The 14,005-nt window shown below is 27.6% G+C and overlaps 5 protein-coding genes across 5 annotated transcripts; 2 read left to right on the forward strand and 3 right to left on the reverse strand.

The window, feature by feature from the left end:
* Positions 1-153: 153 nt before the first annotated feature.
* Positions 154-1,218, reverse strand: MKS88_002063 (phosphatidylserine decarboxylase; the record flags this gene model as incomplete). The annotated part of the gene is made up of 1 exon (XM_067215043.1): positions 154-1,218. The coding sequence occupies one exon, from the start codon at positions 1,216-1,218 to the stop codon at positions 154-156; it is 1,065 nt and encodes a 354-aa protein (XP_067074360.1).
* Positions 1,219-4,456: 3,238 nt separating this feature from the next.
* MKS88_002064 (cytochrome c oxidase subunit 6B) lies at positions 4,457-5,563 on the forward strand (the record flags this gene model as incomplete). The annotated part of the gene is made up of 4 exons (XM_067215044.1): positions 4,457-4,534; positions 4,796-4,899; positions 5,171-5,244; positions 5,508-5,563. The coding sequence occupies 4 exons, from the start codon at positions 4,457-4,459 to the stop codon at positions 5,561-5,563; spliced, it is 312 nt and encodes a 103-aa protein (XP_067074361.1).
* A 774-nt stretch (positions 5,564-6,337) lies between these two features.
* Positions 6,338-7,984, reverse strand: MKS88_002065 (uncharacterized protein; the record flags this gene model as incomplete). The annotated part of the gene is made up of 3 exons (XM_067215045.1): positions 6,338-7,576; positions 7,723-7,744; positions 7,950-7,984. The coding sequence occupies 3 exons, from the start codon at positions 7,982-7,984 to the stop codon at positions 6,338-6,340; spliced, it is 1,296 nt and encodes a 431-aa protein (XP_067074362.1).
* Positions 7,985-9,319: 1,335 nt separating this feature from the next.
* MKS88_002066 (uncharacterized protein) lies at positions 9,320-9,577 on the forward strand (the record flags this gene model as incomplete). Its single annotated transcript, XM_067215046.1, has 1 exon — positions 9,320-9,577. One exon carries the CDS (start codon positions 9,320-9,322, stop codon positions 9,575-9,577), a length of 258 nt encoding a protein of 85 aa, XP_067074363.1.
* A 1,027-nt stretch (positions 9,578-10,604) lies between these two features.
* MKS88_002067 (uncharacterized protein) lies at positions 10,605-13,148 on the reverse strand (the record flags this gene model as incomplete). Its single annotated transcript, XM_067215048.1, has 3 exons — positions 10,605-11,068; positions 11,233-12,841; positions 13,041-13,148. 3 exons carry the CDS (start codon positions 13,146-13,148, stop codon positions 10,605-10,607), a joined length of 2,181 nt encoding a protein of 726 aa, XP_067074364.1.
* Positions 13,149-14,005: the final 857 nt, after the last annotated feature.

Consider the following 14,005-nt stretch of genomic DNA (forward strand, 5'->3'; position numbering starts at 1 on the left):
GTTGATCGAAGCAAGCTCTCACTTCGCTATCTTCTCTAGATTAAACGCGAAAACCAACTAGTAGCTGGTAGGGTCATCCAAAAGATGACCAATTGATAACAGGGTAACACTTTTGGGGTCCACTTTTGGGGTCCACTTGCTACCTCTGCTGATTCAACTCCTAATTTTAATGAACATATTTTTTGGCTGCTCTATCTCGTTAATCCCACCGACCCTTTCGCCCACTGATACGACTTGGTTTGGCTTTATGCTCCACATGAAATCGCTTTTATTTTCAAAAATTACAATTATGGATGATCCTAACTTAAATTCCCCTATTTCATCACCAACTTCAAAATTTTTATAATTATCAAAAATTTTCGTATCAATATCTCCCCCCATATAACTTAACTGTGTTCTTAAATTATTTGTTAATAATTCTTCATCATTTATAATTTTAATATTACCAACATTATAAGCACTTATAGCTGCATAATACATATTTCCACCTGTCCATTCTCCTGATAATATGACTCGTTCATTAATATTAAATAAGTTGTTAATAATTTTAAACATACCTTGAAATAAGGGGAACAGTTCACCTGATATATGTCTTCTTACTTTATATTTAAAATTAAAAGGAGCATGAAAATGATGATATTTTTTGGGATTTAAATAAAATATAGCATAATAAAATCTTGTATTTCCATCTTTATATTTCTTTTCAAAATTAGCTCCTAAAAAGGTCTTAACATGAAATTTTATTCCTTTTACATTTTCAAGATAATCTGATTTTAATTCACCAAAATCTACTACTTCACTATCACATGGACTAACTACTGAATATTCACTAACATCACCAATTGGTCTTGTTTCTTCTCTTATATATCTTGAAAAGAAATCACCAAGTGATTTATATGACTCAATAGGATATTTTATCTCATCTTTATTTATATTCATATAATTAATTAAAGAGTTGTATACATATAAACGATATGTTTGTGGAATTTGTATCTTAAAAATTTTTCCAGCAATTCGACTTCTAGTTCTCCCAAATAATAAACGAGCCAAAAATAATTTACAACTTTGTGTAAATTTTACATTATCTTCATAAACTGTCAGTACTTCATGATACTTGTACTGAAACATAAGAAGAAACGATAGTATAGTCACGCCTGTTATTATATATTTGTTTTTGTACAAACTAAATTGGCGGAAGTCATTTCTGTTTCTCTTCATTTCTTCGGCAGGTGACGAACGCGAGACACGCAAGGGGAGAAACAGCGTATATATATATATATATATGCACGTGTGTACATATATATATATATGTATATGTACATATACATATGTGTTTGCAAATATATGTGTGTTTGTAAATATATGTGTGTTTGTAAATATATGTGTATATAATATTTATTTATTCGTGCGTAAACACAATTTCGTTAAATTGTGAACATGCGTGTTTTTATAATTAAATATATATATATGTTTATATGTATATGTGTACATATATCCCTATGTATGTATATATTTTTTTTTTTTTTTTTTTTTTTGCATGAAATAATTCTTATCATCTATGTTGCAATTTTTCTGAACGCTCATAATTTTTAAAGAAAATTTTTACTTTTTTTTTTTTTTTTTATTTTTTATATTAAATCTTTTAAAGGATAAATATAATTATGTATGTATGTATGCACTTGCTTCAGATTTACCATAATCTATGTTTGTTTCTCATAATTCGCTAAATGTACCGTTAAATTATATGCTCATACATGTTTATATATATATATATGTATATATTCATATATGAATATATTCATATATTCATATATGTCGAGCCTGAATATTTCATCTTTTATGCATATATATACATGCGTCCTGTTCTTTTATTTTTTTTATTCGTATATTTTTTGTTTTTTTTTATGTACAATATGTTACGTGTAATTCTACGTTTTACATCATTTTTCATTCTGTTCTGTTTTATTTTGCCATAATTTATTTCGTTATGCTCTATTTTGTTCTATTTTTTTCTTCTCACTATTTAATTTCACTTTAACTGTTTTTCCTTAATTTGTTTTTCTTAACCATGCACCACAGTTCTTGGGAAATGGGAAGAAAAAATGTTAACATACTTTGTATACCGCCTGTTCATATAAATTTTAAAAGTCGATATAAGTTCCTCTGTACCTTGTTTTAAATGGCAAATGCACGAAAAGAAAAATCCTTTACAAATAACAACAAAAAATAAGAAAAGAAACAACAAATGAGGAACAATATGAAAGTAAACAAAAATGATGAAAAAAAAAAAAAAACAAAACAAAGGAGAGGAGAGGAAAAAATAAAGGAGCAAATTAACATAAAAAACTTACGAGAAAAAAAAATTATTTTTAAATGATGCTAAAGGGGACACTCAAGGATATACATATAAGTACATATATATATATATATATATATATATATGTACATGTACATGTACATATAACTGATGGGTGAAAGAGATAAATGTTAATTAACAGCATATATAGATGAACACATATGTATGGGTAGGTCATTACTTTTCAATGATCTGACGAGACAAAAAAGGTAAAAGTAAAAATGAAATAGTAAAAATTAAAGAAAAAAAGGATAAAAAGATAAAAAAAAGGACAAAAAGATAAAAAAAAAGGACAAAATATAGGATAAATCTTTAACAAAATGGGTGGATAAAAAAAAAAAAAAAATATGAAAGAAGGACAAAAAAACAAATTAGCAAAAAATATTAATAAACGAATTAGGATAAAAACAAACTAACATAATGCATTCTACAATATAAATATATAAAATAAATAAAAAGAACAAAAAAGCAAAAAAAAAAAAAAAAAAAATATTTAATTATAAAGAAGAATGTCAAAGATAAATTAAAATATTATATATATAAGTGTGGAAAATACTAAATAATAAAATACAAAAGAGAATATTTAAAAACAAAATATATAAAAAAAAAAAAAAAAAAAAAAGCAAACATATGATACAGTAGTTAATTTTCTTAATAAATTTATTTTAATTAAACAGAAAACATTTTATCACTTAAAATTAAGAAAATCTATTTTTAAAAACATATTTTCCTTAAGTAATATGTGCACGATAAATTTTTGCTTCAGGAATTTTTTTTTTAAATTGTACTCCTGCATAATCAGGCAAATAAAATTACCAGTTAGTAAATATTCATATAAATAAATCTATGTATATATGCTTTTACGTATACTTAAATGTACGTTTATATGTATACATTTTATATATATTAATGTACGTAAATATATGCATATAAATATGTGAAGATATACATATATATGCATAATACTTGTACAAAATATGTATACATTTTTGAAAACCTGGGCGCAGCATCCTTTTTTATAATCTTAGATAAACAACGAAGCCATTAAAAAAGGAATAAATGCGTGAACTAATCTGCATATAAGTTTATCTTGCCGTTAATTTTATTTCTTTGTAAGCTGCTATATATTAACAAAATAGAAAAGTGGTAAATGCTGTTTTCACTTTTATGTATGTTTGCAAGATTTTTAAAAATATTTTGTGTGCAAATAAAAAAAAAAAAAATACAAATATGTACGAATACGAAAATATACAATACTAAAATATACAGTACAAAAATATACAATATGAATGTATACTGTATAAAAATATAAATACGAAATTATACAATACCAAAGGATAAACACAAAAATATACAACATGAAAATATAAATTACATTTGATGCCCTAATGACAAAAATTTTATAAATAAAAATGTGTAAAAAATTATTGTACCCATCTTTTAAAAATACATTTAAACGTTTGAAAAAAAAAAAATTAAAGGCGAAAAATGAAAAATTAAAGCTAACAGATGAAAGATAAAAGCTAAAAAACTAGCGTTCAAAGACGAAAGCGAAATAACGAAAAAACAATAAAACATTAACAATAAAACATTAACAATAAAACATTAACAATAAAACATTAACAATAAAACGTTAACAAAAAATTTAAATCTGCACAATAGCGAAATACTGCTTATATAAATAGCTCCTTCCACAAACATAGAGTGCAGGAAAATTGGGCAAACTTCCCATAACTTCACCTATTGAATTAAAGGGAATAATAAAATGAAAACAAGGTGCATATGTGAATATGTGAAATATTAAATAATATATTATATTAAAAAAAAGAAAAAAGAAATTTTTTTGTTTTTTTTTTTTTGTAAATAATGACATAAAATGTGGATGCGAAAATTGCACGCGGATAATAAACATGATATTCGTATTTTTTATTTATAAATTAAATTGTTCTCTCTAAGTAACTTTGCAGAGCTTTTCTTTACATTTTTTTATAAAATGAAAAATAGTACATGTGCGCATACGCATATGCATGTGTATATTGTATGTTTATAACTGAATAAATGACAAAAAAAAAAAAAATTAAAATAAATTGTTTTTAAAAAATGAGTGAATCCAATTATTTAAGCCATAAATTTATAAAAAATTATGACGAACTGACTTCTCAAAACCCGCATGCTAGTGTAATTCAAGATTTAATGAATACATGCATATATTCTTACTTATAAACATATATGTGTATAAATTTTGTAAAGGGAATATACTTTATATATTTTTATCTTACGCCTATCTATCCCATAATAGTTTCACAAAATAGTGCTTATCTTTGTGTTGTCATGAAGAACTACACGTTTTGTAAAATAATTATTTTGTTGTAGATAATTAGTAAAAAATTGATATAATATTTTTTTTTTTTCCCTTTATTTTCCCTGCTACTATGACAGGATCCACGATTTTTACAAGTGAACCAGTTCAATCACTGCGCTTATAGATATACTTTGTTCTGCAGATGTGCAAGGGAATTAGGTGAAGAAAACCCTCGTTGCAAGTGAGATTATTTGTTGCGTGCGCACGTACACGTGTACATATACGTATACATGTACATATATATGTATATATATATATATATATATGTATATACGTACTTACACGCGTGCGTACCCATATCTGTACCCATGAAATAATTTTTAACGTTTGAGAATATTAGTTCAGAGTTGATGCGTACTAATATAAGAAGAGATAGACGTGTGCGCCAAAATAATCTTTACGTATATATGTGTGGTCATACTTTTTTTTTTTTTTTCTCATTCATTTTATAGATTTCAGTATTATCGCGCACAAATTGCCTGTACAGCTGAGCAGCTCGAAGACTGGGATGACCACAGACAGAAAGGTAACATCACAGAAAGAAGGAATTAAAAGATATGAAAAGAGAAAATATTTTAAATGAGTCGAAAAGAGAAAACATATTAAAAGATATGAAAAGACAAAAGAAAAACTATTTGTGAAAAGACAATCACGTCAACAACATTGCCTTAAAATACATTTTCGTTCACATAATATATCATGACTAAATTTCTTACATCCTGACGCATAACAACTTTTGCATAGAATAATATTTTAGCTAGTTACAATTTTTTTTTTTTTTTCTTGCAGGTACATGTGTTATGGATGTACTTCCTGATAGATTAACTGCACACTTAAGGCAATAGGTTTTTTTTTTTTTTTTTTTTTTTTTTTGGCTTTATGGAATAGCTAGTTGAAAAAAAAATAAAATAAAATAAAATGAATGAACAAATGAATAAACAAAAGAGTGATTGAGCTAATGCATGAATAGACGAAAAACAAAGAGTGAATAAGATAAAACAGACAGAGGTAAATTACAAGTGTGAAGGTTGCTTTTGCACATGTATCGAACGAAAAAATATGAATAAGCATTTTATTTTTTATCGTTATGCTAATTTTGGAAAATCCATACCCTATGGTATATTCTTTTTTTTTTTTTTTTACGCGTAATGGTATATACAGAATGATAGTCAATTAGGACTACGTATAATATTATTAATCTATTTTTTTCTTTTCCTTTCATCTATTTTCATTTCTTTTGTTTTCTTCTCTCTTGTTTTCTTTTTTATCCTTCCGAAAGAAAACATTTTAATTATTATATTTTAATAAATGTAATTTACATTGTTCTTTCAGAACGTGCATTTATGCAAAATATGAAATTACAGAAAAAAAGAAGAATGTGTATATAAAAAAAGATGGAATAAATTGACTTAGTGTTTTAAAAAAAAAAAAAAAAATTGTAAAACATCCAAATGATCTATAATGTTGTATGTCGCATCTAACGAACGCGGTGAAAACGACAAATTTGGAAGATACTTTAAAAAAAAAAAAGAAGAAAAATATTCTATACGTATTTTTTCTTTTTCTTTTTTTTTTCCATATTATCCTTTTTTTCTTAAACTCCTCGCCCTCCCTTCTATTTAAAAGTTTTCATCCACGACAACATAAGGGTTACTGAACAACTCAATAGATTCTTTTATTTCTTTTAATTTTTTTCCAAGTTCAATTTTTTTTCCCGTATCCTTATTGTTTTTATATTCTTTATTAATCTCTTTTAATTGCGAATGTAATTCTTTTAAAACATAATTTCTTTCATCGTTTTTTAAAACTCGATACCCTTCAGGCACATCTCCAGGTTCATCTGCAACATCTTTTTTTTTTTTTAAAATATAATTTGGAAGTTTTCCGTAATTTTTATGCAAATTTTCCTTTTTCCCCTTGTCCTTTTTTTGTTTATTCTCTCTTTCTTTGAATTTATCTATAATGCTTTTTTCGTTTCGGACTCCTTCGTCTTCTCTTTTCTCGTTTCCCATTTGGTCTATTCGCATCATCTGTTCATCCGCGTCTTCTTCCACGTCTTCTTCCACGTCTTCGTCCACTTCTTCGTCCACTTCTTCGTCCACTTCTTCGTCCACTTCTTCGTCCACTCCTTCGTCCACTCCTTCCTCTTCGTATTCTTCATATTCTTCATATTCTTCATATTCTTCATAATGTTGTTCTCCCTTTGCGTTCCCTTCAGCTTGTGATTCTTCCCCTTCATATTCGTCTTCAACATTTTCCTCAACCTCCTCATATTCTTCCTCATCTTCCACGTATTCCTCTACCTCTTCGTACTCTTCTTCGTCTGCCGCCTCTGCTTCGTCTTTCTCTTCATTCACGTTTACCTGCTGACTAGTTCCACCTCCTGGCGCATTCCGACCTATACCTTGTCTTTGAGCACCTAGCTTACTACCCTCCTCATTTATGTTCTCCTTTGTATTTTCGCTTCTTTCTTCACTAGCTCGTAAATTCTTTGCTACTTTAGAAACAACTTTTTCGAATTTTTTCATTTTGAATGATTTTTTATTTTTCATTTCCTCTTGCTTTTGTAACAACTGTTTTTGCATATTTATTTTTTCTTGCATCTTTATTCTATTTTCCTTCATATAATTTTTGTCATTCTTACTTCTCACATGAGGAAATGATTTATTAATATCTTTCATTTTACTAACAAAACAACTTGATGACGTTTGTTTTTGTGCTATAATTTTTCTGAGTGCATTATTTTGTGAACTTATTACTTGAGCTGCTTTATATAATTCCTTTTCCTCCTTCAATCTTTTCCTTTCTTTTTTCGCTAGCACTCTCCTTACGTTTTCATTAATATTGTCTTTATTCATCTAAGGGGGGAAGGGGGAGAAATAAAAAATAAAAAAAAAAATAAAAAAAAAAATAAAAAAAAAATAAAAAAAAAAAAGAGGAAAAGTGAATATGTGGGAAGGTGAAAAATAAAAACGATGCCGTTTGAGGAAGTAGGATACTGTACCTCCCCCAACGTGGATGTCAAACTAATAGGATGAAATGTAGTAAAATGATCTTTATAAAGAGACGTATATTAGCTAGTTTTATTCTCATATATTTTGGTTATTCTAATTTATAATTGTCTTTTCCTTTTCATTTTTTTCTCTTTATCTCCCACCTTTTTTTTTTAATTCCAAGTATCTTACCCTTAAGAAGATATGACCTATATTTTTATTTCTGTAAGTGAATTACCCCTGAAGAGAGTCAAGTGGTATTCGGCTTTTCATATTTCTTTTATTTTTAGACAAATGTTATGAAGAACACTGGAAATTGAAAAGCTAAGAATGAACGGAATGTTTCAAAGCAGTTGAAAAATTGAAATTGTCAATGGGTAACATTAAAAGAGTCAAAAAATACGTGAAATGTAGAAAATAGATAAAAAAAAAAAAAAAAAAAAAAAAAAAAAAAAAAAAGGTAGAAAGAAGTACAGATAATAGGTAAAAAAAATACGTAGAAAAATGGTAGAAGAAAAAAATAGAGCCTATAGTAAATGGACAATCTTGTGTATTTCCAAGAGATTCATCTTCTTTCCTTTTTGTGAAAAAATGAAAAACGGAAAATCATTCATGCATGCTCACCCTGAGGAGCTGAATGCTGACACATTTCGACATCAATGAAATTTTTATTTTTGGACCATTTTATTCACACTATGCTACTTATACATATGCCTATATCTCTTATCTATGTTACTACATAGATATATATGTATGCATATGCTCAGTGTTTTCTCATCTTTTTTTCTTCTCTTCTCTTCTCTTCTCTTCTCTTTCTCTTTCTCTTTATCTTTTTTTTTTTTTTTTTTTTTTTTTTTGTAGCATGACACTAGCAGCTACAAAAATGCACATAGACAGAATTTAAAAAAAAAAAAAAAAAAGATAATAAAAGGAAGAAAACAAAAATTAAGGAAATACAAAGTAAATAACACTAAAACGATAATTTTTATTTTTTCTATTTTCAATATGTTGGTACAGTAATTACTCTACCGTCCCGTTGGCATTTAATGATAACTTTGACAGTTTGATTTTTTCATCTTAGGGTTTACTTGGAATGAAGCGTTCTTTTTATCCTTATTCCCATTTTTAGCTTTTCCTCCTTTTTTGCGTTTTTCCCCTTTTCATGTGTTTTCATTTTTTCCTCATTTTTCCGTGGACGAAATAGAGTATATTATTTTCCCTTCGCTAGAGTTTTTCCGCTAATTGTAATTCGTCTCACGGGATAAAATATCAATTTTATTAATTTTGTGTTTTACTCTTTCATTTATTTTATTTATTGTTTTTCATTTTTATTTTATTTATCGTCTTCATTTTTATTTTATTTATCGTCTTCATTTTTATTTTATTTATCGTCTTCATTTTTATTTTATTTATCGTCTTCATTTTTATTTTATTTATCGTCTTCATTTTTATTTTATTTATCGTCTTCATTTTTATTTTATTTATCGTCTTCATTTTTATTTTATTTATCGTCTTCATTTTTATTTTATTTATCGTCTTCATTTTTATTTTATTTTAATTTTTCTTCTTTTTTTTTTTTCACGTGAAATAAAAGCCTGTGCATACACAATGTCAGACAAGGAGGCCATATTTTATAACAGCGTAACGGATCCCTATGTTGTCAATTACATATGGTTATACGGCAACAACATAACTGGAAATTCACATGGAAATGGAAGTGGATATAACAGACAAATAGGAGGAGTCGCTCTGACCAATGCTAGGTGTAGCAATAATATAAATAACATGATGACTTATATGAGAAAGGAAAATAATCGCATGCAGATCCTTAATAACAGCGAGAAGAGGGAGGATTTAACTAGTTAGGAGGTCAAGAATGCCCCACTCGACAATTCGCTTAGCAATTTACTACTCCATATTTCACTTCGCTATAATTAATTTTATTTTATTCCACTTAATTTTATTTCTCATTTTACATCTCCTCATTTTACTTGTGCTCATTTTACTTCTGCTCATTTTATTTTAGTTCATTTTTTTTTTTTTTTTTGAGCATATACAAAACAAACAAAACCAGTGAAAGTCCACTTTCGCTGGTTGTCTGACATTACTACTTGCTTCACCCCTTTTTGATCCAATGAACCTACGTTTCGTTACTTGCCCTTTTTTACATATCTTTAGTCTTTACATTGATTTGTAATATGTTGCATGTTTTCCTTATTTTGCTACGCTATATTTTTTTTTTTTTTTCTATATTGCTATTTTGCTCCATTATATAATATTAGACTCAATTTTTCGTAATTCTGATTTTTTTTGAGTATATATATTTGTACATTTTTCGTACATTTCTTAGTGCATTTATTTGTACATTTTTCGCACATTTCTTAGTGCATTTATTTGTACATTTTTCGCACATTTCTTAGTGCATTTATTTGTACATTTCTTATGGGTTCTCAACGAAGATGGCCATTATTACTTGCATAGTTATGGGAAGGGAAAAAAGAAAATAAAGCGAACAACTGTCATTCATTAGCTATTTATACATGTACATATGGATATGTGTATGCTGTGTGTATGTATGCACGTATGTACATATGCCCACATAAGCACACTACTAGGTACCACTCTTCTAGCGGGTTAACCTAAAAAGACAAGCTTTTATTTGAACAAACGAAGCACATGCGCAGATGTACCTACAAAAGTGTAAATATAAATATAACTGCATGCACACATACAAACATACACTCATGCCCATGCACCTGTTTCCTCTATAGCCTTGCCAATGAAAATAAATATTACAAGGCTAAGGAAAAAAAGGCAGAGACTGTACAAGGACGGATATGTGAGCAACGTTTAAAAAAAAAAAAAAAAAAAAAGAGGAATCCTAGTTTACACTTCAACAGTGCGCAAAATATATCAAACTCGGTAAGTCATATTTGAAAAAACATTTATTCTTTTCAAATATTTTTTCTTGATAAATAATATATGTATAATCATCAATACATTCTTCATACACTTTAGAAAAACTTTTGATGCATTCATCTTTATTATCTAAGAGAAAACATCTTAATTTATTTTCGTCTCTTTCCCTATTAGACATGTTAAAAAATATTCTTTCATTTTTTATTTCCATTCCTAAGCATGTTAAGAAATATATGGTTCTTTTTATATTGTAAAAATTTAAGCATTCATCAATGAGCTTTATATTTACGCTAAATTTATTCCTATTGTTTGCAGCATAAAGTATGTTATATATGTACTCCAATCGTATATTTTTTAGGTTCAAAAATAAACAGCATTTTTCAATTATAGACAGCAACTTCAAGTCTTCGAAGAAGCGGAAGTAGTTTGCGCTTCGTACTGATATAAAAAGGAAAAAAGGATTAGCGGATGTAGCAGCACGAATGGATGTAGCAGCACGAATGGATGTAGCAGCACGAATGGATGTAGCAGCACGAATGGATGTAGCAGCACGAATGGATATAGCAGCACGAATGGGTGTGGAAAAACTTAACGTGTCTTACGGTTATTCCATAAGCAGATAGATGCATTATATTTTCTAAAGAGATGAAAGAAGCTCTCATACTTATTATTGAGATAAAAATAAAATTGCACATTATAATTATGAGTGCGTATATTAAGCAGAATTATACATGACAAAGCAAAATCTAAATGATCAAGATTAATATATTTAAAAGAAAAAATATTTTTTAGTATATCATTAATGAATTCAGAAGTGTACATGTCTACTTGCTCTTTTTTGTCCCATTTTTTATTTTCATTTAAATCAATTTTTTCTCTTTTTAATACTATATCTAAATTATTCAATACATTATTTACAAAATTTAATATGTACGATACTACATTTAAAATATTTTTCATATTGTCTTCTTCGTTGTAAAGAAATTTCCACATGTTGTTACCACCTTTGTTGTTTATATACACCCTCTTTGTACCATCCTCTCTTCTATTGTTATATCTCCCAGTGGTACCGCTGTCATTTCTATTACTCTCCCCCTCCTCAATATTTTTACAGCACTTGGCATATTTAACATAAGAGTATAAGAAGAAGGAAAAAATATAATATTTAAAATGTGATAGGTATAACAAAAATTGCCCTTCATAAATGTAGTAGTAGTTGCTGCCGCTGTTATAGCCGCTCCTGTTATAGCCGCTCCTGTTATAGCCGCTACTGTTATTGGCACTACTGTTATTGGCACTACTGTTGCTATCCCCATTTTTGCTTTGCTTCATCTGTTCTGCCCCATTATCAGTATTTTCTTTTTTATTTCTTTTTTTATTAAACAGTATTAAATTAAAAATATAGTCTAATCTTATTCGTTTTAATTTATCATTAAAATAAAGATAGGACAGTTTATAAATGCAAACATTGTTGTTAATTTTTATGGACTTGTTCAAAATGTTCTCCTTTTTTACCTTATCGTTTATTATTCTATCTATATTTAAAAACTTTATCTCCTCTTCTGAGTACAATCGGCTAAGTAGTTCGTTTACGTAATCGAAGTGTCCACCCTCTTTAACTTTATCACCGATGCAGCTGCTGCTACGGCCACTACCACTACCACTACCACTACCACTGCCACTACCATTGCCAGTACCATTATTATTTTTTTTTTTTCTCTTCCCTTCTTCAGGTGCCTTTTCATGAGTTTCCCCATTTTTGCCGACTTCCATTTTTTTACATTCTTCCTTTTTATTACCAACATTGTGTGGGCTTACATTACTCCGTGCACCTCCCTCTGAGTTATTAGTCGAATGGTTTTCACTGTTATGAATGCAGTTACTGTTGCTGCTGCTTTTGATGCTACCACTGCTTTTAGTACCTATATCATTGACAATGCTATGATGTTTTTTGTCCTCCATATAACGCTTTATACATTCCAAGAAAACGTCAAAGTCCTGTATCTTGGTATTAAAGAGGAATGCATTATTTGATTCCTCCAGCACATCTAATACCATTGTTTCCTCTCTATTTAAGAATATAACAAAATTAAGAAAAATAAAATATATATCCTTCAGGTACACGTACAGTAGATAAAAGTTACTTAGAGTTAGTGCCTCAATACTCCTCAAGTATTTTAAGTCTTCTATTCTAATGTTTCGTGTATAACTCTGCAGTCAGAAAAATTAATTAATGATTAAGTGTTCATTAGAGTTGGTCATATGGTGGAGCAGCATTTAAAACATATCATTTTTGTGTAAAAATATGTACATATTATGTATGTATAAACTCTGTATAAGAGCACTTTTTTATTTATTTCTTTTTTTGTTGTTCCTCTAATTACATATGTGCATCATTTCCCATCCTCACCTGAACCCTAACATTGTTCATCTCCAGCAATGACGTTCCTTTACCATCATCCGAAGAACAAAACGTTTTAGAAATTTTTATGTTTTTTCCCTTATCTTCTTCTGGCATGTTAATGTTTTGGTTGTTCGTACTATTCTTGTACTCTCTTTTATTATTTCAACCTTTTTCGCTTGTATACTCTATTTTATTTGACTATATTTGGCTATATTTTATTATATTTGACTATATTTGACTATATTTTATTATATTTGATTATATTTGACTACATTTGATTATATTTGACTACATTTGATTATATTTGACTACACTTGATTATATTTGACTACATTTGATTATATTTGACTACATTTGATTATATTTGACTACATTTGATTATATTTGACTACATTTGATTATATTTGACTACATTTGATTATATTTTCCTGGTTGTGTAAGTAGAACATCTAAAAAAAAATTAAAATCTATTAGTAAATATGTGCAACAGTGCTATGCTAATATATACACGTACAAGCAAAGAACAAAAAGTATAAGTTGTTATATTATGACATTATTATATTTCTTTTTTCGTCCTATATATATATATATATATTTTTTTTTTTTTTTTTTTCTCACATTCCAGGTTACTTTTATTCTCTTTGCTTGTTCTACTTGTGTCCCTTCTTCTCCTTACATTTATAATTAATTACATTAGGTTTATATTTAAGTAGTATTAATATTTATCCTTTTTTTTTTTTTTTTTTTTTTTTTTTTTTTTTTTTTTTTTTTTTTTTTTTTTTTTTTTTTTCTGGGTGACGGGGCAACAGCCGAAAGTCTCGTGAACGAAAAGAAAAAACGAATAGTCAAAAAGATGTAGGGAAACAAAATGAAACAAAAAAATAAAAAAAATAAAAAATAAAAAATAATAAAAATAATAATAAAACAGAATAACCAAAATAGAGAAAAATAAAAAAAAATTTTGATAAAAA

This window comes from Plasmodium brasilianum, chromosome 7 (genome assembly GCF_023973825.1).
Source record: "Plasmodium brasilianum strain Bolivian I chromosome 7, whole genome shotgun sequence".
Classification (NCBI taxonomy): Eukaryota; Apicomplexa; class Aconoidasida; order Haemosporida; family Plasmodiidae; genus Plasmodium; species Plasmodium brasilianum.